The 25,420-nt window shown below is 38.5% G+C and overlaps 4 protein-coding genes across 5 annotated transcripts; 1 reads left to right on the top strand and 3 right to left on the bottom strand.

The window, feature by feature from the left end:
* The first annotated feature begins 307 nt into the window (after positions 1–307).
* On the top strand, positions 308–1,053 carry LOC121795503. The gene has a single exon (XM_042194046.1). It carries the CDS (start codon positions 396–398, stop codon positions 951–953), a length of 558 nt encoding a protein of 185 aa, XP_042049980.1. The 5' UTR covers positions 308–395; the 3' UTR covers positions 954–1,053.
* Positions 1,054–1,500: 447 nt separating this feature from the next.
* Positions 1,501–5,500, bottom strand: LOC121795486 (rho GTPase-activating protein 1-like). Its single transcript, XM_042194029.1, has 5 exons — positions 4,938–5,500; positions 4,316–4,436; positions 4,156–4,221; positions 3,007–3,213; positions 1,501–2,451 (listed from the first exon to the last, which is right to left on the bottom strand). The coding sequence occupies exons 1-5, from the start codon at positions 5,216–5,218 to the stop codon at positions 2,290–2,292; spliced, it is 837 nt and encodes a 278-aa protein (XP_042049963.1). The 5' UTR covers positions 5,219–5,500; the 3' UTR covers positions 1,501–2,289.
* A 5,959-nt stretch (positions 5,501–11,459) lies between these two features.
* On the bottom strand, positions 11,460–13,770 carry LOC121741431 (uncharacterized protein At2g27730, mitochondrial-like). The gene is made up of 4 exons (XM_042134175.1): positions 13,626–13,770; positions 12,406–12,524; positions 12,036–12,074; positions 11,460–11,839 (listed from the first exon to the last, which is right to left on the bottom strand). Exons 2-4 carry the CDS (start codon positions 12,505–12,507, stop codon positions 11,633–11,635), a joined length of 348 nt encoding a protein of 115 aa, XP_041990109.1. The 5' UTR covers positions 12,508–12,524; positions 13,626–13,770; the 3' UTR covers positions 11,460–11,632.
* A 2,936-nt stretch (positions 13,771–16,706) lies between these two features.
* LOC121741421 (glucan endo-1,3-beta-glucosidase 14-like) lies at positions 16,707–18,965 on the bottom strand. Of its 2 annotated transcripts, XR_006037865.1 has the most exons (4): positions 18,807–18,965; positions 17,689–18,719; positions 17,485–17,609; positions 16,707–16,972 (listed from the first exon to the last, which is right to left on the bottom strand). XR_006037865.1 is itself a non-coding variant. In XM_042134162.1 (3 exons), the coding sequence occupies exons 1-3, from the start codon at positions 18,844–18,846 to the stop codon at positions 17,550–17,552; spliced, it is 1,131 nt and encodes a 376-aa protein (XP_041990096.1). In that variant the 5' UTR covers positions 18,847–18,965; the 3' UTR covers positions 17,454–17,549. The 2 variants fall into 2 exon arrangements, 1 of the variants encoding a protein (XP_041990096.1); XM_042134162.1 differs by lacking the exon at positions 16,707–16,972 and having other exon boundaries at positions 17,454–17,609.
* Positions 18,966–25,420: the final 6,455 nt, after the last annotated feature.

Raw genomic sequence — 25,420 nt, forward strand, 5'->3', positions numbered from 1 at the left:
TTTTTCTCCTTTAAAATAATTGAACGACTTAGAAATTGAGGAAGTGTTATATATTTTTGAAATTTTTATTTAAAAAAAAAAAGAAATGAATGAACTAGTAGTGCTTATCACGTGAAAAGTAGAAGGTTTTCATAATTTCAATTGAGTCAGTATCATTAATAAATTTGAGTGTTGTACTTGTTAGTGCATTGCATCATACCGAATTTCTCGGTAATAGGAAAGCGGTAGAATAAATTATTAATTATGTTTAGAATTAATTATACACGTTAAAAATTCGGATCATATATTTACAAAAATTAGGGGTGCATCCGTCATTTGAGCACATCCACTCCACTTTACTTCTTCCCTATCCAGTCCACCCACACAACACAACCCAACCTCTCCACCGCCATAAAATGGGCAAACACAAGAAGAAGTTCAGCTGGGGTTCGGCCCTGGTCGGCGCGGCGGCCGCCTCCGCTGCCAGCCTGCTCCTGTCCTCGAAGCCTCGCGACCCGACGTTCCACCTGATCTCAATCGACATCACATCCTTCAAGCTCAACTTCCCTGTGCTCGACGCCGAAACGATCCTGACCGTCCACGTCACCAACCCTAACGTGGCGCCCATCCAGTACTCCGACACCGTGATGTCGATCTACTACGCCGGCGCACTGCTGGGGTCGGCCCCCGTGGAGGCCGGGTCGCAGCCGCCGCGGTCTTGCCAGCTGCTGCGGCTGCCGGCGCGGCTTAGCGGGCTCCAGCTGGCGCAGCACGCGAAGAAGTTCGTGGCGGACGTGGGGCGGCGGGAGATGGTGCTAGACTCCACTGTCGACATCAGTGGCACCGCCAAGGTGCTCTGGTGGAACCACGGATTCAAGGTCCACGTCGACAGCCGCGTTTTCGTCGATCCGGTTTATCTTGATGTAATTGATCAGGAAAATCAAGCTAAGTTGGAATTGTTTGTCGATTCTTGAAGATTAATTTCAATGTTTCCTTTCTGCAATGTTGTTTTCCAATCTGTTATTTCATACTCCATTAAAACTAAATTACATATTGTGTATCTATTTGTTTAAATATGAGGTTTAAGATGAACAATTGTTTCTCATTCGTATAAGAATCAATGAATCACAATTAAGGAGGTGGGTGGGTGGGCTTGAAATACAAAACATATAGGAACAACTACTTTGACAAAGACCATTAACGGAAGAGTTTCTTGATTCGTTGTCATGTGTCAAAAGAATAAGAGGTGAAGAAAAGATTAATGATTTATATTAAAGGATTCGATGTGAAAAAAGACAAAAACTAATGTTAATCTTAGAAAAATCATGAAATGAACAAGTTTTGGTGAAATTGTATCCATAGCCAAAATTTGGTGACCAGATTTGATTGTTGTGAGATAATTACCAATAATCTATATTTTTATTCAAATGATTTTTAAGATTACGGTAACAAATCAATATTTAACCAATTTCACGATTTTTATTACTAGAATTTACTTAAAGTTTGCAAGTGTCCAAAAATAATGATGATTGGGAATTTTGGGCAACCCGTTTTAGGAGGCACTTAAACCACGACCATTGGCTCTCGAGATGATGCAAGACCATGCTGAAGCTAATTTGGTTAGTCTTTTACCAAATTGATCTGAATTTTCAGTTTTAACCAGTATTTACCATCAGAATTTTGAACATGTGTTTAGTCTGTTGAATAGGTCCCACTGGAGAATTGATTGGTAATGCTGATGATAAAGATGAAGCAATTCTTGTTGCAGAATTTGATCTGGACGCCCGGATTTGTACAAGCCTCTTCTAACATTTCCCTGTGACTCTCTGAAGTTGTGATGAATTTCTACAGCATGAGGATTGAGATTGAGTATAAATAAACAAGACCTAAAAGGAGGAACCACAATATCCCGTTAAATGGTCAATATAATTAACAAAAACTAAAAAGGAGGAGTAGTAGTAGTAAGTGGTTAAAAGGCTAAAAGCATTAGACAAGTTAGAGATAGATGCGCCAACCTTCAAACCATTCATTCATAGAGTTAATACGGTTCTAGTTGCTGCTTCCTTTGCCTTTGTTTTTGCTTTTCATGCCCGAACCTCCAGCTTCACTTCTCGACTCATCTGCTTGCTAACGACTACAAGTCACACTTTCTTCAGATTCTACTCTGCAAGTCGAATAGCTGCGATAATCCTCATCACTAACATTCTCCACTTGGCTCGTGTCCCAATCAGTGTCCGAACCAGGATCCTCTGCCACAAAGTCCTCTATGGTCTCTTCATTTGATTCAGCCAGGCTGTCATGATACCGCGTTCAAGAGATCTGGTTCCCGTTGTCATCAGAATACTCCGTGTGGGGAACACAAGATGGCTCCACAATGGAATCTCCCCTTTCCCGTAGTGTCTTTTCTATAAGAGTCTTCAGGAATTTGATAACTTGTACAGCATAAATCAACGCCGTCAAAGGATCAGTCATCTGTAACCCAAACCGTATTAGAAACGAAACAGAAAGATGTATATTGTGCAGAAATAATTGGACAAATATATAATTAAGGCTCTCTTATCATCATGCCATATACAACAGACACTCCTTGAGATCAATCCTTTTTGTATCGGTTACAGATCCGAACACCAATCCATTCCAGGAAACTTTTATCAAAAGAGCTCATAGCTACTCAATGGGTTTACAAAAGGCAAAACCTTCTGTACATCTAAGGTTAACCAATATCAAATTAAGTTTTAATAAGACTGCAGTTATTATCACAATGATGCACTGAAATGTGCATCTTACATACATTTGTCCTCCATGAGTATATGACTATTGGAATTTGGAGGGCTAAAAACCTGCATGCCTCTCTATTTTGAACTGCTCTTTTCCACTTGACCTACATGCTTCTAAAATAACTAAACTCGAAAGAGGGGTATCATGCTGAAAAATGTTAGAGAGGAAGTTTATTTCTGAATTGAAAAATAATGTTGTCAGTCTCAGAAACCAAATGCAGAGTTACTGTGTCATGTTAGGAGCGAATACCATAGCGATGTTGTGAGCATTCATCTTATTAAAAAGTTCATGCTGGACTACATCTGCCATTAGGTTGATTGTCCAGTCAAACAGAGCAACTTCTGTTTGTGGTAGAAGCCTTATGAGCGCATCACAGCCAACTTCTGGCTGGCATTGCATCACCTGCTCGGGTGAAAGAGAATCCAGTATCCCACTTGGAAGTTCTCTGAACCAAGCCTACAAAAATCAAATGAGAAGAATTAGCTAGTTGTTATGCAACAAAAAGCAGTATTAGTCTAGCTCAATGATCAATAGACAGAGCAATTCACATACACAGCATTTCAAGCTAAAACTAGAACAATTAACTAATGCATTTGAAAATTGATAAATCAGATTAATTATCTATTGCACTTGAAGATAAAGACCAGAAGAATTAACAATTGAAAGCAAACCATTGAAGACTGAAGCTAGACTTGAATAGCAAGATAATGTTACCAGTAAAAATTTACAGAGAATTGCAACAAGTTCCTGTATGGTTTAGCATTATGTTTTTATTGGTTTAACTGCTATTACCAGGCGGCATTGGCTAAAGTGGAAAAAGAAGAAAGGAGATTTGGCATGGTGCTGCTCACTGAAACTATGTACTCCAACATATAGAAAAAGGGCCAAAAAGGAAACAGTCTGTTATATGAAATTGCTAGAATGCTACCGCCAGTTCCTCTTGCCAATAGCTGTACCCCTCATTAATTCCTAATGTATCTAACATAACATGATTTTGCAGTTATAAAAAGATAATGGTTTCATGTGAACCAACATGTAGTTCTTCAAGATGGCTCCTAAAACTGCGAATTCAGATCATCCAAGAGGTACATAGTTAGTTAGTTTCATAGCCTTAATTGCAAAATGAACAAGAACACATCCACCTCAAAGGCAAGGTTAGTTGCAAATCGTGGAAACTTAATAAACTGTGATACAGGAAGCCTTAATTGTTATATCATAGTACTATAAGATAATAAGAAACATGTAAAACACAGGCACACAGCTATGCCAGCACAAGTAAATGTATACATTATAAATAGGGAAAAAGTCAGAAAGATTCAACAGTAGAAAAAGATTATATGCTAAGAAATCACATAAACAAATTTATGCAAAAGAACCTTGCTATAGTATGTAAGGTACCTTGATTAGGCCTGCCAAACAGTGTACATCAGTCCCTTCCGGAACCACACCTCGGTTACCTTCAGCCTGAAAACAAAATTGTGACCACTGTGAGAGTCTGGTACTTCAATAATACAAATAAAGCACTCACTAGAATTTTGGGCATAAAACTATAATGCACCTGAAGGCCACCTTGAGAATACAAATGTCTTTGCATAAGCAAGAGGATAGTAGGAATACTATTGCCTCGATGACCATAAGATAGCTGCATTGACTCAGTAGAAACACCAAAAACAGCCGCACTGCACACAGATACCAATAGCAGAAGACCAGTGAGGAAGTACAGCAACATAATAAAAGATAAGTCATGGAGTAGCATTCTATAGAATTTTGTTAAGTGATAATCTCTGGGATCTAGAATTTTAACCAAAAGACTGCATATGATTGATAACTATGATAAATTATGATAATAAGTTATAACAAAACACCACACATATTCATAGCTGATCTATCCATATGTAATGCTCAGTCTAACAAAAAGGTAGAACCAAGTAATCCAACAACAGAAATGTCAATGATGCCATGAGATGACTCTTTTCTACCTAATAAACACCCAATCCGATAAACTTGAGCACTTACTTATTTAGGCTGCCTGACTAATTCTAAAAATGAACAAACTTATACAGATATTTGAGAAGATCAACGGCCAAAACCAGACACACAAGAATCATTCCAACAACTATGATGAACAGAGTCTAAATCCAATTCCATGAAATAAGTAAAGTATGATGAAGAAATACTACCTAGCACTTGGAGCCCTCCTAAGACCCTCAGGTTCGAACTCAACAGGCAACCCCAAGAAACCATCAAATCTATCAAACGTCACATGATTAACATGCTCTACATTGGTCGGCCATCCGATATCCATACCGCCACCGGCGGTGGAGAAACCGTCGCTTCCGGTCTTACAAGTCACCCAAAATCTCTTCCTGAACAGAGCAACCAACAATGCCAAAATGGATAGTTGATCTTGATCCCTTCTCTCATTATCCCCCTTTTCCCCCACTTGTTCTTCCTCTTTCATTATACAACATATCTCATCACCTCCAACCGGCTGCGTGATTGTGTGTGGGCGTGGAAATAGAACGGGAGGATGAAGAAGAGGGTGAGTGCAGATAGTAACAAAAAATAACGAGAAATATTCAGTAGTTTTATCCGTCAGGATTCGGGTTTTGGATCAAGAAACGAAGTGGGTTATTTGTGTTGAGCACGAAAAAGCGAATGGGGGAAATTAGGCTCGGAGTGATGGTGAAGAAAGGTGGCAGCCATGCAAGAAAATGGGGGTTAGTTTGGAAAATGGAGGGGAGTTTTGAACAAGTATGGCGAATTGAAGGAGTCGGATTGAAGTAATGGTAAAGTGGAGGTTTTATTTAGGAATCATTAAATAGTATATACATGCATTAAAAAAATAGAGTGACAGCTTTGTTGGGGGTGTCGATGATTATGGGCAGGTTCGAGATCTCAACTAAGTGTCGCTCCTTAGTACAAAAGGTGCATGAGAGTTCATGTTTTAGAAACTTCGCCTTTGGGGTTACATATAGGCATGCACAAGGGTCATGAACCGCCGGTTCCGGTTCATGAACCGGCGGTTCAAGGTTCAAGAAATGCTTGAACCTGAACCGGCCCGCCTAGCTCCCGGCGGTTCCGGTTCAGGTTCAAAAAACCGCCGGTTCATGAGGCGGTTCAAAACCGCCGGTTTTTTGCCTGAACCGCCGGTTCCGGTTCAACCGAAATTTAAAAAAAAAATTATTTATAAAAATTGATTTTTATATTTAAAAACAATTTTTACAAATAAATGAATACTAGAAATTCATAATTGCCCATATATTTTTGATGGGCTTACGAATTTATGAAACCATTCTTGGTTGTTTCTCTTTTATAGAGACATCCTAGAATGTTTTATGTTTCACTTTTGATGTGGGACAAAATCATTCTTGGTTGTTTCTCTTTTATAGAGACATCCTTGAATGTTTTATGTTTCACTTTCGATGTGGGACAAAATCATTCTTGGTTGTTTCTCTTTTATAGAGACAACCTTGAATGTTTTATGTTTCACTTTCAATGTGGGACAAAATATGTTGAAGTATTTTCTTTTATAACTACATGTTTAGAGCATTCATTCATCTTTTTCCAATGTGGGATACACAACTTTCTTTTGTCTTCTACTTTCTTCATGTTTTGTGTGATGTATATAAACAAAATTATAATTCAAATATATTCTTGATTGATAAAAATAAAGAATTATTGAGAAATATGATTTGTACATAGAAAATATTTATTTGTATAATAATTATTGTTAGGTTTATACAATTTGTATAAGAATTATTCTTTCAATGTATAATATTATTTATTAGTTAACATATACATAAATTTATAAACATAAGTAAATCATTAATGATAAAGAACTAATGAATAATAGTTTATGAAATAATATTTGTTGTTAAGTTATAATAATAGAAGATAGAGTATTAATATAGACGAAAAATGATGGACGATCTATTATAAACTTACAAATAATGACTTTTATTCCACATTGAAAGAAAGAGTAACACATCCAAGAATGTGTAACTATAAAAGAGAATAATACAATATACTATCTTCCAAATTAAATCAAATCCAATATACTCTCATCCAAGTATTGACATTTAAAAATCAAATCCAACTTTAAGTATGGAGTATTTTTTTTTGTCTTTTTAGTCTTTATTATGTATAAAATGTGCTTAAACAAATTTCAAACAATAAGGTGAAAAATTACAATTTTATTGATAATAAATTTGAATAAGACTAAAAATTACAACTTATAATGAATATATTTTATTTATAAAAATTAATACACACTACTTAAAGTTAAACCTTTTGATTTTTAAAATATCAATACTTAATATTGGACTTGAGCATTTAAATTGGAGGAGAGTGTATTGGATTATTCTTTTTTATAGTTACACATTCTTGGATGTGTTACTCTTTCTTTCAATGTGGAATAAAAGTCATTATTTATAAGTATATGATAGATCGTCCATCATTTTTCGTCTATATTAATACTCTATCATCTATTATTATAAATTAATAACAAATATTATTACATAAACTATTATTCATTAGTTATTTATCATTAATGATTTGCTTATGTTTATAAATTTATGTATATGTTAACTAATAAATAATATTATACACATTAAAAGAATAATTCTTATACAAATTGTATAAACCTAACAATAATTATTATACAAATAAATATTTTATATGTACAAATCATATTTCTCAATAATTCTTTATTTTTATCAATCAAGAATATATTTGAATTATAATTTTGTTTATATACATCACACAAAACATGAAGAAAGTAGAAGACAAAAGAAAGTTGTGTATCCCACATTGGAAAAAGATGAATGAATGCTCTAAACATGTAGTTATAAAAGAAAATACTTCAACATATTTTGTCCCACATTGAAAGTGAAACATAAAACATTCAAGGTTGTCTCTATAAAAGAGAAACAACCAAGAATGATTTTGTCCCACATCGAAAGTGAAACATAAAACATTCAAGGATGTCTCTATAAAAGAGAAACAACCAAGAATGATTTTGTCCCACATCGAAAGTGAAACATAAAACATTCTAGGATGTAAAACATTCTAGGATGTCTCTATAAAAGAGAAACAACCAAGAATGGTTTCATAAATTCGTAAGCCCATCAAATATATATGGGCAATTATGAATTTCTAGTATTCATTTATTTGTTAAAATTGTTTTTAAATATTAAAACAATTTTTATAAATAATATTTTTTTAAAATTCGGTTGAACCGGCGGTTCAAACCGGCGAACCGCCGGTTTTGAACCACCGGTTCACGGTTCAAGAAGGCCCTGACCCTGAACCGGCCCGTTGGAACCGGCAACCCGCCGGACGGTTCAAACCGCCGGTTCCGGTTCATGAACCGGCGGGCCCGAACCGGCGGTTAACCGCCGGGCCGGTTCGGTTTGTGCACCCCTAGTTACATAGTTGGTTGATCCATGATAGCATATGTGTTTCTTATATCCGTTAATTGATAAAGTAAGAAAAAAAAAATATTATTAGTGGAAAATTAAACCAAAATATTTACCATGAACAAATGAAAACTAATTTTGAAGAATAAAAAAAAAGTATGATTAAATTTTTATTGATGGAGGGGGTATAAGATACACAGACTATAAAATAAATAAGTAATATTACATGGCTATTGCATTGATTTTGATTAGATTATAGTGTGAATTAGGATTGTGTATTGGTGGGTTTAGTTAGTAAGGACACCAAAAAGTGGTTGACCAAACCGAACAAGAGTGCAACCGAAACTGAACCATGCATGTTATCCGGTTAACCAGTTCAAAATGCTAAAAACCGTTGGCAATGTTTGAGTCGTGGACTTGCAAAGGGGAGTCGCGCTATCTCCATCTCATCTTTCATTTTTGTGATGAAAATCATTTTATTGTTAAATTTTCAGAATATGATTTAGTTTGATATGGTGTATTTAGTGATTAATGAACATAAAATCAATAAAAAATAATACAAGACCTAAGTTTTCCATAAGAAAATACGGACTATTTGGTTTCCTAGTTTTGTCAAGAAAAAAAATCGCATAAACTCAAAACATTGTCATATCAAGTCAACTGAACCAAAACGGCGAAATGACGAAAGGGGTGAGGTAGTTGCATTTGCATGAATGTTTTCTTCTCTCTCTTCTCTTATACAACGGAGAGGAAGGGAGGAAGTTGGCAGCGTGGCTGAGAGGTCTCCAAGAACTCTTCGCACAGAGTTAGGTTTTAAAAATTTTATGTTAGAAAATATAATAAAATTATAATAAATAATTAGACCAAATTAGAATTCAAATCTGTTATCAAGAACCGATCAATCAATAGTATACATAATTGAACTCCACCCGACACTGTAATTCTTGGTTCCGGTTAACCTCGGTTCTTGATTACACCCAAGTATTAAAACGATAACTGAATACCCGACTCCTACTGTGAATGTGTACTATTGAAATATTAAAATTGCTCCAGATTCAATTTTAAAGGAATTGGGAAGAAAAATAAATAATCCCATTCATGGCGATTATGGAATTTTATGTATACCCCACCTGATAAAATTGTGTAATTACTTCAAATCAAGAAAGCAAACCAATCAAGGTTTGCCACATCACTTGTCAATCCCATAAGGCCATCTACAATAGGAATAGCCCAGCAATAGCCCATCCATAGCCTAACCACAAACTCCTCCTGCCATATCATCAACACTAAAAATCCTCCTGCCACATCATAAATAGCCCAGCCATAGCCTAGCCACATCATAAATAGCCCAGCCACATCAATAGCCACATCACTCAAAATTATATAAAACAAATAATTAACAATCACACAAAATACGCAATTTAATTTACGATACATATACGAGAAAATTCAATAATATTATTAAAATTTAAAAAGTACATTAATTTAAAAAAATTACATAATTAACAAAAAACTACTGCCGTGCAGTCATCCGCGCCTATAACTCTTCAATTAAATCCTTTTGGAGTCGAATATGAGCCTCCGTTTGGCGCATGTCGGCATGAGCTTGGAGGCGGCCGTCTTCATCGTGAGGTACCCCACTCTGTACGTTGGGGGCGGCCACGCCGTGGCTTGGACCGGCTTCATTATAATCGTTGGCCCAATCAGTCAGTTGTCCACCTTCATCTTCGACAATCAAGTTGTGCATGATAATACAGGCGTACATTATATCTGCAATGTAGTCGACATGCCACAAACGCGTTGGCCCCTTAACTGCCGCCCATCGAGACTGGAGCACACCAAATGCGCGCTCCACGTCCTTGCGCGCCGACTCCTGCCGTGCCGCAAAGTAGGCCTTCCGCTCATCTGATGCGCATCGGATCGTCTTCACAAAGACAGGCCACCTAGGGTATATCCCATCCGCCAAGTAGTAGCCCATATCATGTCGGTTGCCGTTGGCGACAAAACTGATGGCCGGACCGACACCCTGACAATGCTCGTTGAAAAGTGGCAACGAGTTGAGGACGTTGAGGTCGTTGTTCGAACCGGCTATCCCAAAATACGCATGCCAAATCCACAGCCGGTAATCAGCTACGGCCTCGAGGATCATCGTGGGATTCTTTCCCTTGTAGCCGGTAGTGTACATCCCCTTCCAGGCGGCGGGGCAGTTCTTCCACTCCCAATGCATACAATCTATCTTGCCTAACATCCCTGGGAACCCATGCTGTTCCCCGTGCATCCGCAGCATCGGGGGTAGGGCTTCGAAGGTACTGATCACCGAATATTTCAATCACGCCCTGACAGAAATACTTCATACACTCCAGGGCAGTCGTCTCACCGATGTGGAGGTACTCGTCCCACATGTCTGCAGCGCCTCCGTAGGCCAACTGCCGGATTGCCGCAGTGCACTTTTGAATAGGAGTGTGGCCGGGTCTGCCAGACGCATCGTGCCTAAAGCGGAAATACAGATATCGTTGCTCCAATCCGTTAACAATACGCATAAACAGGGACCTGCGCATCCTAAAACGGCGCCTGAAAAGGTTGGCGTTGAACCGCGGCTCCTGTGCGAAATAGTCTTCGTATAGGCGCTGATGTGCAGCTACGTGATCACGATCAATCACCGCTCGGCGGTGTACCACTGGTCGAGGTCGAGGTACCGCCGGCTGCAAGGCCCTCTGCATCCATTGATCAATCTCACGGTTCGTATAGGCCTCTAGCGCTTCGTTCATTATACGCTCGTACTCCTCAGCATCCCCACCACTCCCACCACTACCACCGGCGTTACTCATTTCTAGGTGTTGATCTTGTACAGAAATTAAGATAGAGAGAGTACTCGTTAATACAAGTGGTGCGAATGAAAATGACGGGCAAGTCGCGTATATATAGTGTTTCGGAAACAAAAAAAAAATTAAAAATTCACGCTAGGCGGTGCGCTAGGCGATCCGGACGCTGCAATAGCGCCTAGCGGATCGCCTAGCGCACCTCCTAGCGCCACGGAATCGCCGAGCGCTAGGCGGTTTTTTTTCGCGAAAATCGCTGGGCGGCTGCAATAGACCGCCTAGCGCACCGCCTAGCGCCGGCGCTCGGCTAGGCGGTGCGCTAGGCGCTATTGGCCGGCGCTAGGCGGTGCGCTAGGCGCTATTGTGGATGCTCTAAACGAGTCGTTGCCCACGGTTACAGCTAAATGGCATTTTGGTAAAATTGAAAACACCATGCATGCACATAAATATTCAAGAGCATTGCTTGAAACGAGCAAAATAAAGCCATTTCATTTAAGCTAAAAATAACGGCTTGCAAGCAAGCAGCCGAGCCAAATTCTCTATTTTGGAGTTCCTTATGAAACAAAATGAAATGGAGTTTGTTTGATATTATTGCGTCAACACTCAACATTCTGCTCTCACTCTTGAGATCTCTTCTCAGTCATGCACTTCTTCGGGTTTCTTCTTCGAACCCATATACCATCCAACTGCAGCAGCCACAGTAACAATACCAGCAACAACGCCATAGTTTCTGTGCTTGTCAGTTGAAACATTAGGAGTTTCAGAGGTGCCACCACCAATTGGTTTAGCATCAGCTACAGGTCCTGAGCTTCCTGCTGCTGGAGTTTCACCTGATGCAGGGCCCTAGGAGTAATCACAATGCATGATGAGTAGCGATATTATTATTCACAACAAAACCTAATAAGCGTGTCTGTGTGTGTCTATGATGTTTCACAGTATCAAAAGAAACCCACACTGAACTATCTTCATCATGGAGAGGAAACATCTATTAGTATTATAATAATAACTACAAACTTGTGCTATGTAGATATATGTCTACCTTCCGAGCAAGCTTCTCCAGCTTCTCTTGTTCCATTTTCTGAAAAAAAATGGTAAAGTTTTCTAGTAAGAAAGAGCATTCAAAAACTTATTGAATCATAATTATAAGCATGTGACCAAGTATATGCAACCCTTTCTGGAAAACAAACCAAGTAATAAGCCAAATGGTGTATAAGAACCCACTCAACAAAAGGCGACAAACATATTTCCGTATCATCAAACAATTCAAACACAATCATTTAATGTCATATTTAATCTACATGTCATTTCAGTTCTAACGATGAGCAAAACACAACTTGCCATAAAAAACTTTCATAAAAGAGTATGCTGGCAAGCCTGCATCTAACATGTTGAACCAAAATGCAGTTCACCTTAATGTACACATTTTCAGCAGCCTTCTCCTCCTCACTGAGGACTTTGCCGCCACTTGATAGCCTGCGTGAGATGTATCTAGCAGCCATTCTAGTCGCCATGTGAACAAATTATTTTCCTGTCAATGTAATTAAGTTTTGATCAAAACCCACAATGTGACAGATTTTTTCGCTGATACATGAACTACAGTATCTTGGATCTTTTCAGTCCATCCTGTTTAACAGAATAAGTCTAACTGTGTAATCAACAAACACATAAAAAAGGTATCAGTTTAACCTGTTTTCTTCTGTCAAATACATGGCCTGTGTCAGCAACAGAGGAGGCTCAAACTGTCCTAGCTAAATAAGCCAGTGTTGTATATACATTTTAACTAAAGAATTATAGCAGTAACAAATTCCTTGGTCAATTTTTAGCACTAACTACATTTAGCCCAAACTGCCGTAGCGTAGCTCACATACTGTTGAATAATAGTATTTGCATTTGAAAGCCTTGTATTTGCACACTATTCAGTTAGGATGACAGTCGCAGAAAAACAAGGCTATATATTACTCCTAAGTTCAGAAATGAGTAATTAAAAACGAGGCAACCACAGCTGCTTGCTCTTTAAGAAATTCCCCCAGTGACAATACAGACAGTTTTTAGTGCGTTAACAGTTTCTCGAATCTGGAGAGGAACATGATGAACCTATGTTCAATAAGATGTACAAATATATAGATTTTTAAGGATATACACCACAAGCATTCAACAACAATGGAAAGGAGATAAACTCATTCTTTGTAAATGCCGACATTCATTATGCAATCCCATAACACAAGAAAAAACCGCGCGGAGAATCCTCTTGAGTTTCACCAAAAGTCTAGTTCAACACAAATGAAGTGGAAACAGTGCGCATGTTACTTTGCAAAATGAAAATACAAATTACATCCTGCACTTGGCGTCAATGAAACTGGAAAAATTCCTTAAATACCTAATCAGAGCGAAATAACCAAATTATTTCAAAATTAAGGAAACTATGGCATGGAAAAGTAATTGACGACGATCAACAGACGATGAATTTCATAAAAATCGGAATCGCGAAACATTTTACAATCACCGCCTAAAAATCGAAAATCACGCAAAAAATGTAGTAGTACTTAGAATAAGCAAGAGCTTCGCAGCTGGCATAAATCTGGTAACGTATAGATACGGCTAAATGCATAGTGATTGTGTAAGTGAATACCTAATGAGCAGAGAGATTGCAGAACAGCGTGAGAGATGCTGTATGACGATTTGTAATCAGGTGTGTGTGGAAGACCAGAATGCTCCTTTAAAAATAGAAAGGAGGAAATAAAAAGATGAGCTTGCTTGCTTAATTCGTAAAGATGGGCTCAACACCTTATCTGCTCTATTTTATTGGGCCCATTAACAACAGATCACACTTTTCTCATCTAAATGAATAAACCATACTACCATTCATATTAAAATATGTATAGTACACATTTGCGAAATGTCCAAAAGAATCACCGCAATTTTAAAATTTTCGAATTAGTTTGGATCGAACTTATTAAAAACCAAAAAAATTGAAATCCAAATTAAAATTGTACTCCTATTCATTATTTAGCTAAAGTTTATAAGTAAGAGCATTTATAATGATAATGGTGCCTTTGCATTCCGTTTCGAGGGAATGGATTAGAGCATCCACTATAGGCGAGAATGGGGCGGACGAAAATTTAGGGCGCTGGTGGGGCGGTCTATAGTGCAGCGGACTTCCGCCTCGGGGCGGACAAGAAAAATGGGGCGAGGGTGGGGCGGTATAGGCTTCGCCTCCTACGGGGCGATGGGGGGGCAATCTATAGTGGGGCGACGGGCTATGGACGTCCGCCCCCTTTGATTTTTTTTAATTTTTTCGAAAATTGCATCTATAAATACTCCTCCTCCACCATCCATTTTTACACACTTTCATACACTTCATTTTCACACATCACTATCTACACTTTCACTCTAAAAAAATGCACGGTGGAGACGACGAATCCCCCGGCTCGCATGAATCGGGATATGGCAGCAATCCTTTCCAGCCGTCGGGATATGGCGGTGTACCGTCGGGATATGACGGCTTTCCGTCTCAGCCATGGAGTTGGAATCAACCTCCCCCGGCATGGGCATCGAGTCCAATTCCGCCACCATCTCAGCCTTGGAGGTCTTCTCCCACCCAACCTTTGGCGAGGAATCTGAGCCGCTCGGCGTTTGGAGATTACAGACCCAACCTCGACTCGCTTAACCATCCCCGTCCGAAGACCACTTTCCAATCCAGTCATTCTCCTTTCACCGATGCAGATCAAGACGCACTGGATACGATGATGGATCTGATCAGTTCCGGCGTACCGGATACGCCCGTTACGATGAGAGTCGGAGGGTCCCAACGCGGCGGCGGTGGCGGTAGCGGTGGAGGATCGGGCAATGTCAGTGGAGCCGGCGGATCGGGCAGCGGCGTCGGCTCCGGTGGCGGTTCGCAAAGCGGCTCAGTTCAAGTTGGAAAAAAAGCCCATCCACTACACCAAAGCGGAGTCCGTTGCTGTGGCGCGGGCGTGGGATGCCGCCACATCAGACCCCATATTGGGCACTGATCAGACCGAGTTTAGCTTTTGGAAGCGCGTCGTGCAGGCGTACAACGAGTTCAAACCTCACGACTCCCTCCCGCGTGACGGGGAACAGCTCCGCAAGAAGTGGTCTAGGATTCTGCGGGCGACCCGACGGTTCGCGGGCATATTCCAGAACAACCTGCTCCATGCGGAGAGTGGACGCAGCGAGGCTGACGTGAAAGAACTTTCGATGAAGCAATACCACACGCTCGGCAATCCGAAGTTCACAATGTGGGAGGAGTTTCTAGTTCTCCAGGACTGCCCAATATTCAAGGCCATCTGTGCCCAAGAGCAGAGTCCGGCGACGAAGCGGATAAGACACAACATTGCCGGGGACTACAGCAGCGGCAGCGGCTCGCAATCGTTCGACCTGAACGAAGAGCAAGCCGCAGAGCCCTCCGCTACACACTCTAGGCGCGCCCGCCCTCCGGGACAACGTGCCTCTATCCGACGCGCTAGAGAAGCCGGCGGTTCCTCCCGACGATCGGCGGCGGCTTCTGGATCGCGCGCCCCGCAGACCGCGTCTATACCTCCTTCAAGGGCCCCTTTTGCCAGCGCGGTCTTGAGGGATACCGTATATGTGCAGCTGGCGCACGAATTGAATGATGCCTGCAGCAAATACGAGACGACAACCGACCCGTACATCAAGAATATATACTCCGACCTCATACGTCGGATCCAGCGCCGTCTGCACTTGGCTGATGAGGGTCCTGGGGCAGCGGCGGCCGGCGGCAACGAGGGAGACGTTGAAGGCGACGGAGATGAGGAAGAGGAATCGGACGACGCCACCGACTAGACGGTGGCAGCGTTTTTATTTGTATTTTTTTTACGTTCGTTGTATAATTTTACCTTTGCCAATACAACGAATATTCGGTCTCAATTACCTCGTTTTGTAAATATTTCAATTCATCTGATTTAAAAACGGAACGAAAAAATTAAAATAAAAAATTGTTATAAAATTTTGGGGCTATTGGAAGTGTCCGCCTATAGTGAGGCAGTGGAGGAAAAAATTGGGGCTATGGACAAAAAAGTGGGGCTGTGGACAAAAAAAAAGGGGGCGGAGCTATTGGAAGTGTCCGCCTATAGTAGATGCTCTTATGGAATGGCAACCACACGCATTGTGGGTGTTCATAACCTTTGAATTTACCCAATAAATAGGTGTTGCGTTATACAGTAATTACACAGGTGCGAGTAATACTACTGCTCTTCAAAGATTGTCTATTACTGAAAAGAACACAAAACAGAGGTTTCAGTATTATTATGAGATTGAGAAAATGAAACAATATAAACAGAAAATCATTCTCTAAAGATTACTTCCTTTTAATTTATATTGTTTTCTACAAAATTCCGAATATATTTTCTAACCAATGAGGCCCTACTCATTATTAAATGCCATCTCTATCATACAATGCATTATTAATAGAGTGACAATAACATAATCGTTTTTGGCTGCCCACTTTTTATGTCGATATTGGCGTTCCACTCTATATACATAGTAGCCCAGCTCATTTAGACGTCGACTTCATCTCATTTTCCCTATTTCTGACTAATCATAGTTAATTAATTACTTTCTTTCTTCAAGTGAAGACAAGACAAGAGTCTGCTCGAAACTTTGAGGCTGCTAGTGCTCCACCCTGGCTCTAAAATACACAGGCTTATCATATTTGCGTGTAAAACGAATCTGATATATAAATAAGTAGAAAAGTTATGATTAAAACGAATCTGTCACGAAATCGAATACATTAAACTAGAGTACATCTCTATTGTGCCAAAAAAAAAATCTATGATTAAAATCACGAGTATGATATTTATTCTGTGTTTATATGGATGAATTTCCTAACCAATCTAAGAAGTATGTGTATCCCTGTCTAAAAATTCCTACTCTCCAAGGCTGTCTTCTGCACAATCTTTTCTATTCCATCGCAAAAGCCCTCTTTTGCAGCATCACCTGCACAAAAAGAGGGTAATTAACTTAGTTCTGTTTCAAGGATTAATGTGGACAAATAATCAGCTTTCACACATCTTAAGCAGCAGTAGACAAAGCCAATCAAGGAGCAATGACGGCAGCGACGCATTCAAACAGGCGCCGTTATTTCCTTTATATTGTCAATAAAAAGTCATACATACATGTTTAGGCAGAATTTCTTATCTTATGTTATCCTGATGTCAAACAAAACACAACTGAAAACGACTTAATCATGATTTCAATAGCCGCCGCCAAGGCAGGATTTGTTTTTGGTTTGAAGCAAACAACTTGTTGGCGGCATACCGCCTTTGAATATTGACGAAAGATATTGGAGATGTGACGATGGATGTGTAAAACGTTTTTTGTAGGAAGATAATAGTTTCATCAAATTAGTTTTAGTTTTTCAACTACTTGGACTTTGATGGAAGTTGGAACCCAAACTGGATAACTCTACTTTATTGCAAGTGGCAGAGTAATAAAGAAACAGTTCTTACCTGGAACGTTTTCCCTGTAAAGGAAATGGTGAAGAAAAAGTGTTGTCCGTAAACTCCCTCTTCCGCTACAACAAACATATAGTAACTAACAATAACGAAAGAATACCACTGGACAACATCCCAACCTGAAAAAGGCAAACAACAAAATAGATTAGCCTAAAGAAACAAAAGCTGCTTTAAAAATCTAATCTACAATGTCCTTACATTTTTGGCAGAAGCTGAGTAATCCATACGGGGAAGAATACCCTGCAGCCCAATGTTGTAAACAGGAGAGCCATCAGGGTAATACAAGCCGTAGTTCCTCTCAGAAACCGGGCCGGGCTTCATATTCTCATTAAAAAGCGCGAAAAAGAAGACATCAATGGGCACTTGAGGCTTCGCCGGAGTCCCCTGCCTCTGCTCTATCCTACTAAGCAGATTCCCATTGTACAATCTCGCATTCTCCGGCGTCGCCCCAAACTCATTAGGATCGCCCTTGGAAGGCCATCCCGTTTCGGAGACCTTCACTTGGATGTCGGTATGGCCTAGCGCCTTAATAGCCGCGTAAACAGCGTCAATCTGCGCGTAGAGCATGTTGTCGTAGTGCAAATTGGTGTTTGGATCGATGGTGCCGGGATTGGGCTGGAAGAGGACGTAGTCGAGCAAGACCTGGCCGTTGCTGTCCTTGTAAGCGAAGAAGGGGTAGACATTGATGAGGAAGGGGGAGTTGGTCTGCTTGTGGAAGGCGAGGATCCCCTGCATATACTCGGCGAGATCGGGGCGGAAGGCGCCGGCGGAGGGGGGGAAGGAGTTGGCGAGGATGTTGAAGGAGTGGGCGGTGGTGACGTAGATGTCCTTGGTGAGGCCGAGAGTGCGGAGGGCGGCGGCGACGGTCTGCATTGCCGGGAGGAGGTAGGATTTGAGCTGAGTGTCGTTGCCCATGAGGACCTCGTTGCCGACGGTGATGCAGGTGATTTTGGTCTGGGAGATGTAGGGCTGGACGTGCTGCTGGATCCAGGATTGGGCTTGGATTGGATCGGTCATCTTCTGGAGATACTCGTTGCCTAATCCGATCACGAATTCGACGCCGGAGTTGGCGAAGGCGGAGAGGACGACTGGATCGGCGTCGTAGAGCTTTACTTTGGTGATGTTGACGGATCGGAGGAGAGACGCCACGCGCGACGCCGACGGAAGGTTGTTCGCAATCTGGCCGTAGTTGATCCCTACTCCTAAGCTCTCGCTCTTCGTCAAAGAATCTGTGAATATATATACAAATTACTTAAATGAATTAACATTGTAGCTCAAACAAAAAAGGGGATCATAAAGGTAGAAGAAATTAAAACCTGAAAAGAAAAGGAAGAGGAGGAGGAGAGGGATGGCCATTGCAAGTTGACAAACTCTGATAAATCTCAGCCACGGCACTACTGCTTTATCGCTTCATTTCTGTCTATATATAAGTATATATGTACATGTAGGCGCACACGTTTTTCTGCATTTAAATATATCAAATATTTACGAGTTGGCTGTGTGTAGTGTAGGTGTAGCTGCATTTGGAAGGCGCAGTATTATTTTATTATTAGTGCTTTTCAGCTCTTCACTTTTCATCTTTTACCCCCAAATGAAACTGCATTTGGGAAGGTTAATTTTGACCGACAAACTGTTGGATTTCCAAAAATATCTCTTATCATCGCTCCACCTTTTGTACATATATTTATTTTTAAATAAACGGAGAAAAGAGCACCAAACAAAATAAAATCCCTTTTTTTTTCTATGGTCGCCTTCGCGGTGGGCGTCTTGATCGCGGTCCCGAAGCTCCTCAGCCGCCGCCTACGGTCACGAGTGGCAACTGGTCGTCCAAGTTAAACACTGCGGACCACTGAAAAAGGAGAGACAGCTTAGTAATACTAACTGTAGTCCAATTAATTTCTCTCTCTACTTTCAATTAATTTTACTTCCCTAGTTTCATTTTGGAGTATTTTTGGATTGGGATCCTGAATTTCTAATTTAAATTGTTGCAAATTTACTCGGAACCAGATAATATTTAACCTTACGTTATTGCTCTAAAATGGAGATGGTCAGAAAATTCTCGAAGAAAGCGGGGGAATGGGTATGGGTATGGGTGTTGCCAACGAGGGAATTACATTTTTAGTCTATAAATAATATTGCACTAATATTATTTGTAATCTATATATTTTTTAAAAATATCATCATAGGTCTAAAATAATATTAAAATTACTTTGGTAACTATTTCATAACTTTATTGCCTATTATTTTTATCTAAAGGGTATTTTTGTATTTTTTTACATTAGAAATATATATATATTTAGTTCCTCAATTTGCTATAATACTATCATTTATGATCCTTGTTCTTCAAAAATATTATCACACATGTCTGAACTTTGATATGATATTGCTGAAAAGATTTTGAACTTTTTAGATTTTTTTAGACAAATGAATGTCCTTCAGCCTTTATAGTTTATTTTAGTCAAATTTATTTACTCCTACTTTTTATTTCATTTCTCCTCTCACCTCTGTCTAATTTATTTAGCATATTAATATGTATTATATCCATCCAAATTAATATATACTACAATTTGCATAATTTGAAAAATTAGCCTTAAAAGATTGAATGACATTTTGGTCCCAAAAATATTTAAAATGTGCAAATTTCTTTCAACAATATCACACCAAAGTTCAGAGATGTGTTGAATTTTTTTTAAAGAATATAGTCCATAAATGATATTGTACCAAACTTCAAACACTACAAATATAGTTCTCTTTAATACTAGTAAAAAGTATAAAAATGACATTTAGGTAAAAAAAATATCAAAAGGAAAAAAAAGTCACTGATAGAGCAAAAGTCATTTCAGTAAATTATACTCCGCCCCTAAAAATAGAAACTTTTGAAACGACACATGTTTTAATGCAAAATTGGTAAAGGAAGAAAGAGATAGAAAGAAAAGTCTGTTAGTAGAAAATGAGTCACACCTTTTTTTATGAGTCACACCTTATTAATAGAGAGAAATTTTCTAAAATAGAAAGTTTCTATTTTTACGGAATGAACTAAAAAGGATAGAGTTTCTAATTTTAGGGAACGGAGGAAGTAGTATCAATCAATGTTTAGGGACGTTTGGTGATATTATTAAAGAACAAGGACCACATGATATTAGTGCAGTATATAGTGAATAAAAACGTAATTACCTCTTATTTTTATAATTGAATTTTTCTTATCATTACAATGTATTTACATTTTATTATAATTAATACATAAAATTCACATTCAATTGACTTTTTGTGAGGATTCGTCGATGTACATTCGAACTCACATCAATAAGATATTGTCTATTATAGACTAAGCTATTACTATTTTGTTTTAAATTACTTTTTAAAAGACATCATGTTAATAGAGTTTGGATAATCTATTACTCCATCCGTCCCGCTATAGGAGTCCCGGTTGAGTCGGGCACATGTTTTAAGAAAGTGTTTGAGTTTGTAATAAATAAATGTTGTAGTGGATGTTGGGACTCACTTTTAATTGAGTGTGTAATAAATAAATGTTGTAGTGGATGTTGAGACCCACTTTTAATACTTTTTTACTTACTTTGTAGGCATTTTTTATTAGTTTATCCCAACCGAGACTCCTAAAGTGGGACATCCGAAATTGATCAACCGGGACTCCTAAAGCGGGACGGGGGGAGTACTTTCAATTGACATGTGATATGATTTACACTTTGCACCCAATAAACCTTTCCTCAAACAAAGATCACATAGATTATATAACACAAGTCACCGTGTAAAACAATAAAACACCCTTAGTTGTAATATAAGAGCATTCACAATGGAGGTCGATCGCCAAAGCCTAGCGATCGGCCTCTCCATCGCCTCTCAAAGCCTCCCATTGTGGGGAGGGAGGTCATCTCCACCCCCCACCGCCTCCGCCCTTGTGTTGATTGCAAGCCTCAGCCGATGGCAATATCGGCTCCGCATCGGCCTGCGATGGGCCTCCATTGCGGGGGCTCGGACTGATGATGGAGCCGATATCCCCCCCCCCCCCATTTTTTTAATTTAATTCAATTTTTAATCCATTATATATACCACATTCTCCATCAATTCAAATTCATCCATTTCCAATCCCGATTTCAGTTTTATTACTCTCTCCACGGTGATATGAACTTCAGCAACAAGGTGCCTGACATGAAGGGGAAGAAGAAGGAGATAGTCGGGGAGACGTCTGAAGCTGGGCGGACAATGAGTACCTACTCCATAGAGGAGTCGATTGCTCTTGCTCATTGTTGGACATAGATATCTGAGGACCCGATTTTAGCCAACAAGTGCGAGGGCGGTTTCTGGGGGCGTATCGCGAAAAGATACGAACAAGTAAAGCTCCCAGGGGCCCCGACACACTAGCCCGATGATCTACGCAAGCATTGGAAACGCCTGGTGTATGAGTGTGCTAAATTTCACGAGTTCTACGGTGGCAATGCGAGAGGGTTCAACTGGGAAATATATATGCAACTGAAGGATTGCCCAAAATTCATAGGGTTAATGGGTCGTGTCGGGGAGGACGAGCCGGAACCCGGGTGCTTCTAAGGGTGTGCTTCCGTTGTTTTTTTATTATGTTTTCTATCTTTATCTCTTTTTTTGTTTCTTTAATGTAGGATGTTTTATTATGTTTTTAAATGATTTTTTTTACCGTATATATTTACGTTGTCTTTTAATTACACAAATAATTAAAAGTAAATATTAAAAATAATGATGATGTGGAATTGAGATGAGCTCTGAGATAAGCTCTAAGATGAGCTCTCATTGCAGAGAGATAGGCTCTAGGATGGGCCTACTGAGGTGGCAGGAAAAAATGGAGATAGGCTCTAAGATGGGCTCCGGAGATAGGCCACCACCGTGAATGCTCTGACAATAAAACAAATAAACTTTTATCCGGTGGGTCCAATTTATACTGAATATGTACTTAATTTCAAAATTAAAATTTCTTAAAGAGTATCATTGTTTGGAGTATGATTATGAAGGTAGGTGGTAGTAATAACAAGTAGGACAAGATCAATATATTAATGGGTGACCTCTTGTCCTTGTTGAATTAGAGAGGTAGCTCTCAATTATTAATTTGACAAATAAAAGAAGTAGATCATCAATATAAGAAATAAATGATGGGTGCTTTTCACCTAAGAAACTTGGACATGGTGCATGCCACATTACAATCAAGTCATTATTTCATTTTCATTCTTCCTTTTATCTATCTAAGTTTTATCCACTTGCTTAAAACTGCATTCATCCAGTTGCTTTATAAAATGTTAGCACAAATTTTGAACTAAATTTTCTTCACTGTGTGCATAATATATTCATTTCATAATATGTTTTTAATTAATCAATGAGTGTGAGAGAGAGAAGCTCAGTTTTTTTAGTTTGTACTAGTATTTATAATAATTGTAATTTTCTATGTATACATTGTTTTTCAAATAATAATTGTTTAATTAAAAGATCAGAGTTAATTTGTACTTTCTACTCTATGTCGAACTATTATAAGACAATAATTTTAATTAATACTACTACGTACATTCTACGGTTAAAATATACGATGGTTAATTCTTCAAGCAAATTAGGTAAACAATGTATATCTTCAACTCAAAGATAAATTAAGAAGTTAATTACTATACCAACACGAGAGAGGTGAATTAGACTTGCCATCCATTTTTTGTCCCATTTTTACCTCTTTCATTTTTGTCTTATTATCAAGAATTTATGTACTCCCCTCTGTCCGCGAATAGGAGTCCGATTTTTCCATTTTAGTCCGTCCGCGAATAGGAGTCCCGGTTCACTTTTACCATAAATTGTATCGGGTCTCACCTTACACTAACTCATTCTATTCATATTTCATTTAAAATTAATATATACAAGTGGGATCCCCTATTCCACTAACTTTTTCTCACTCACTTTTCTTAACATTTCTTAAAACTCGTGCCGCCCATAAATAGAACTCCTAATGGCAGACGGAGGGAGTATCAAATTAGGGTGTATAAATAGTTTTTTCAGAAATTATAGTCACTTTTAGTTTTTATTACGTAAAATTATTATAATTGATCATAAGTTAAAAAAATATGATATATAATTTAAATTCTATTGTTTTTGAATAAATACTAGTCCATTTGTTCCACATTAATAGAGTTGTATTTTCATCATAATAGAATTATTTATATTTTTGGTAATACACTGAATTTATGTTACTTCTTATTTTCTCTTTCTTATTTAATGTTTTCTTCACTTTATCTATTTTATGCTCTCTTTCATTTTATTCTCCTCGCTTAACACACTAAACATCTACTCCCTCTGTCACAAGATAAGCAAAACACTTCTTTTGAGCACGAGATTTAAAGAATTGATATTTAAATAGTTAAGGTGGAGAAGAGAAAGTATGAGAGAGAGAGAGAAAGAGAAGTAGAAGAGTGAAGAAAGAATAAAGTGGGTGGAGAATAAAGTAAGAGAGATGATTTTTTGCTAAAAAGAGAAATGACTCACTTATAGTGGAACATCCCAAAAAGGAATATGACTCGCTTATCTTGGGACGAATGTAGTATATGTTTTAATAAATATTTTTTTCATTCTATCTTAGTTGAGATATTTCTTTCGGTATAGAGATTAAGAAATGCGTGTTTAAAGGTGAAGTAGAAACGAAATAAAGTAGGAAATAAAATTAAATAAGCGAGAGAAAGAAAAAGTAAAATAGAAAAGTAAATAAGTAAAATTTTGTTGTAAAAAAAAGGGAACACTATTGCATTTGGTGGAAGAAGGAAACACTATTTTGTACTCCCTCCGTCCGTCTTTAAATATCACATTTTTCATTTTTCATTATTTGTCAATAAATATCTTATTTCACTTGTACTATTTTAGCAAGTAGACCTCAAAGTCCACTGACTCATATTACTCATATATTAGTATTATACAATTAAATGATCAATATAAATTAGAGCTCATATTTCAACTTTTTTTTATAAAATTAAATAAATTTTTAAAATTTATACCGATAAAAAATGGAGTACTTATTACCCTATAGATGATGTATATAACATAAAAATAGTTGAATTCCATTAGTGTAATAAAGAATCTCATCCACAAAATGAGGAGAGAAATGACTGCTGAGTAGGGATGTCAATCGGGCCAGCCCAGCGGGTTTCGGGCCAGCCCTACTCGGGTTGCGGGCTTATCGGGTGCGGGCTTATCGGGCTGAAATTTTATCGGGTTCTAAAATTTCAACCCTAACCCTAAACCTTCGGGTTTCGGGCTAGCCCAGCGGGCTAATCAAGTTTTTAAGCAAATAATTAAAATTAACACTTATTTAACTTTTAAGAATCTTCTATATATACCATAACAAATTATTATATCAAACAGTAGCACAAATAAATAATAAAACAGTAGCTAAAAAACAAAAGTAATAAATTACTAATTAAACAAATACGGTAAGTTAGGGTTTTAACAAAAAAGTACAAATCCAATTTTCAAATCCTAACAAAAAAATTCACTTTTGCAGGTATATAGATATACATGTATATACACGGATAGAACTTTTCAAATACTGTAGAAATTAAATTATCAAACATATTTATATGAACACTGACATGATACACGAATAAATAAAAATGAAGAAGAAGGGAGAGAGAGAGCATGCACCCGATGAAACATGGAAGATCAGTGAGACGGTGGAGTGAAACTGTAAAAACACCTTGCGAAACTTTGAAAGTGAATTGTGATGGTGATTGGTGATGGTGGAAGTGAAAGTGAATTTAGGAATTAGTCAATTAGGATGTTGAGTACAGTGGAAGCTGTAAAAGTAAGAGAAAATTGTGTGGTCCAAAAAAATGGAAGTGAAAAGTCTTTAACAAAGAAATAAAATTTTTAAGTCACACGACTCATACGTCATGGTCATACCACCAGATATTTAATATAATAT

This window comes from Salvia splendens, chromosome 1 (genome assembly GCF_004379255.2).
Source record: "Salvia splendens isolate huo1 chromosome 1, SspV2, whole genome shotgun sequence".
Classification (NCBI taxonomy): Eukaryota; Viridiplantae; Streptophyta; class Magnoliopsida; order Lamiales; family Lamiaceae; genus Salvia; species Salvia splendens.

Excerpts from the sequence above, each read along its gene's own strand:
- LOC121741421 (XM_042134162.1), bottom strand. The coding sequence starts at position 18,846 with ATGGCCATCCCTCTCCTCCTCCTCTTCCTTTTCTTTTCAG. Across the intron at positions 18,720-18,806 it reads CCTCTTCCTTTTCTTTTCAG|ATTCTTTGACGAAGAGCGAG; the intron begins GTTTTAATTTCT and ends ATATATTCACAG. Across the intron at positions 17,610-17,688 it reads ACTCAGCTTCTGCCAAAAAT|GTTGGGATGTTGTCCAGTGG; the intron begins GTAAGGACATTG and ends TGCCTTTTTCAG.
- LOC121741431 (XM_042134175.1), bottom strand. The coding sequence starts at position 12,507 with ATGGCGACTAGAATGGCTGCTAGATACATCTCACGCAGGCTATCAAGT. Across the intron at positions 12,075-12,405 it reads CTGAAAATGTGTACATTAAG|AAAATGGAACAAGAGAAGCT; the intron begins GTGAACTGCATT and ends ATTTTTTTTCAG. Across the intron at positions 11,840-12,035 it reads TGGAGAAGCTTGCTCGGAAG|GGCCCTGCATCAGGTGAAAC; the intron begins GTAGACATATAT and ends GATTACTCCTAG.
- LOC121795503 (XM_042194046.1), top strand. The coding sequence starts at position 396 with ATGGGCAAACACAAGAAGAAGTTCAGCTGGGGTTCGGCCCTGGTCGGC.
- LOC121795486 (XM_042194029.1), bottom strand. The coding sequence starts at position 5,218 with ATGAAAGAGGAAGAACAAGTGGGGGAAAAGGGGGATAATGAGAGAAGG. Across the intron at positions 4,437-4,937 it reads AGGAGGGCTCCAAGTGCTAG|TGCGGCTGTTTTTGGTGTTT; the intron begins GTAGTATTTCTT and ends ATCTGTGTGCAG. Across the intron at positions 4,222-4,315 it reads ATTCTCAAGGTGGCCTTCAG|GCTGAAGGTAACCGAGGTGT; the intron begins GTGCATTATAGT and ends TTTTGTTTTCAG.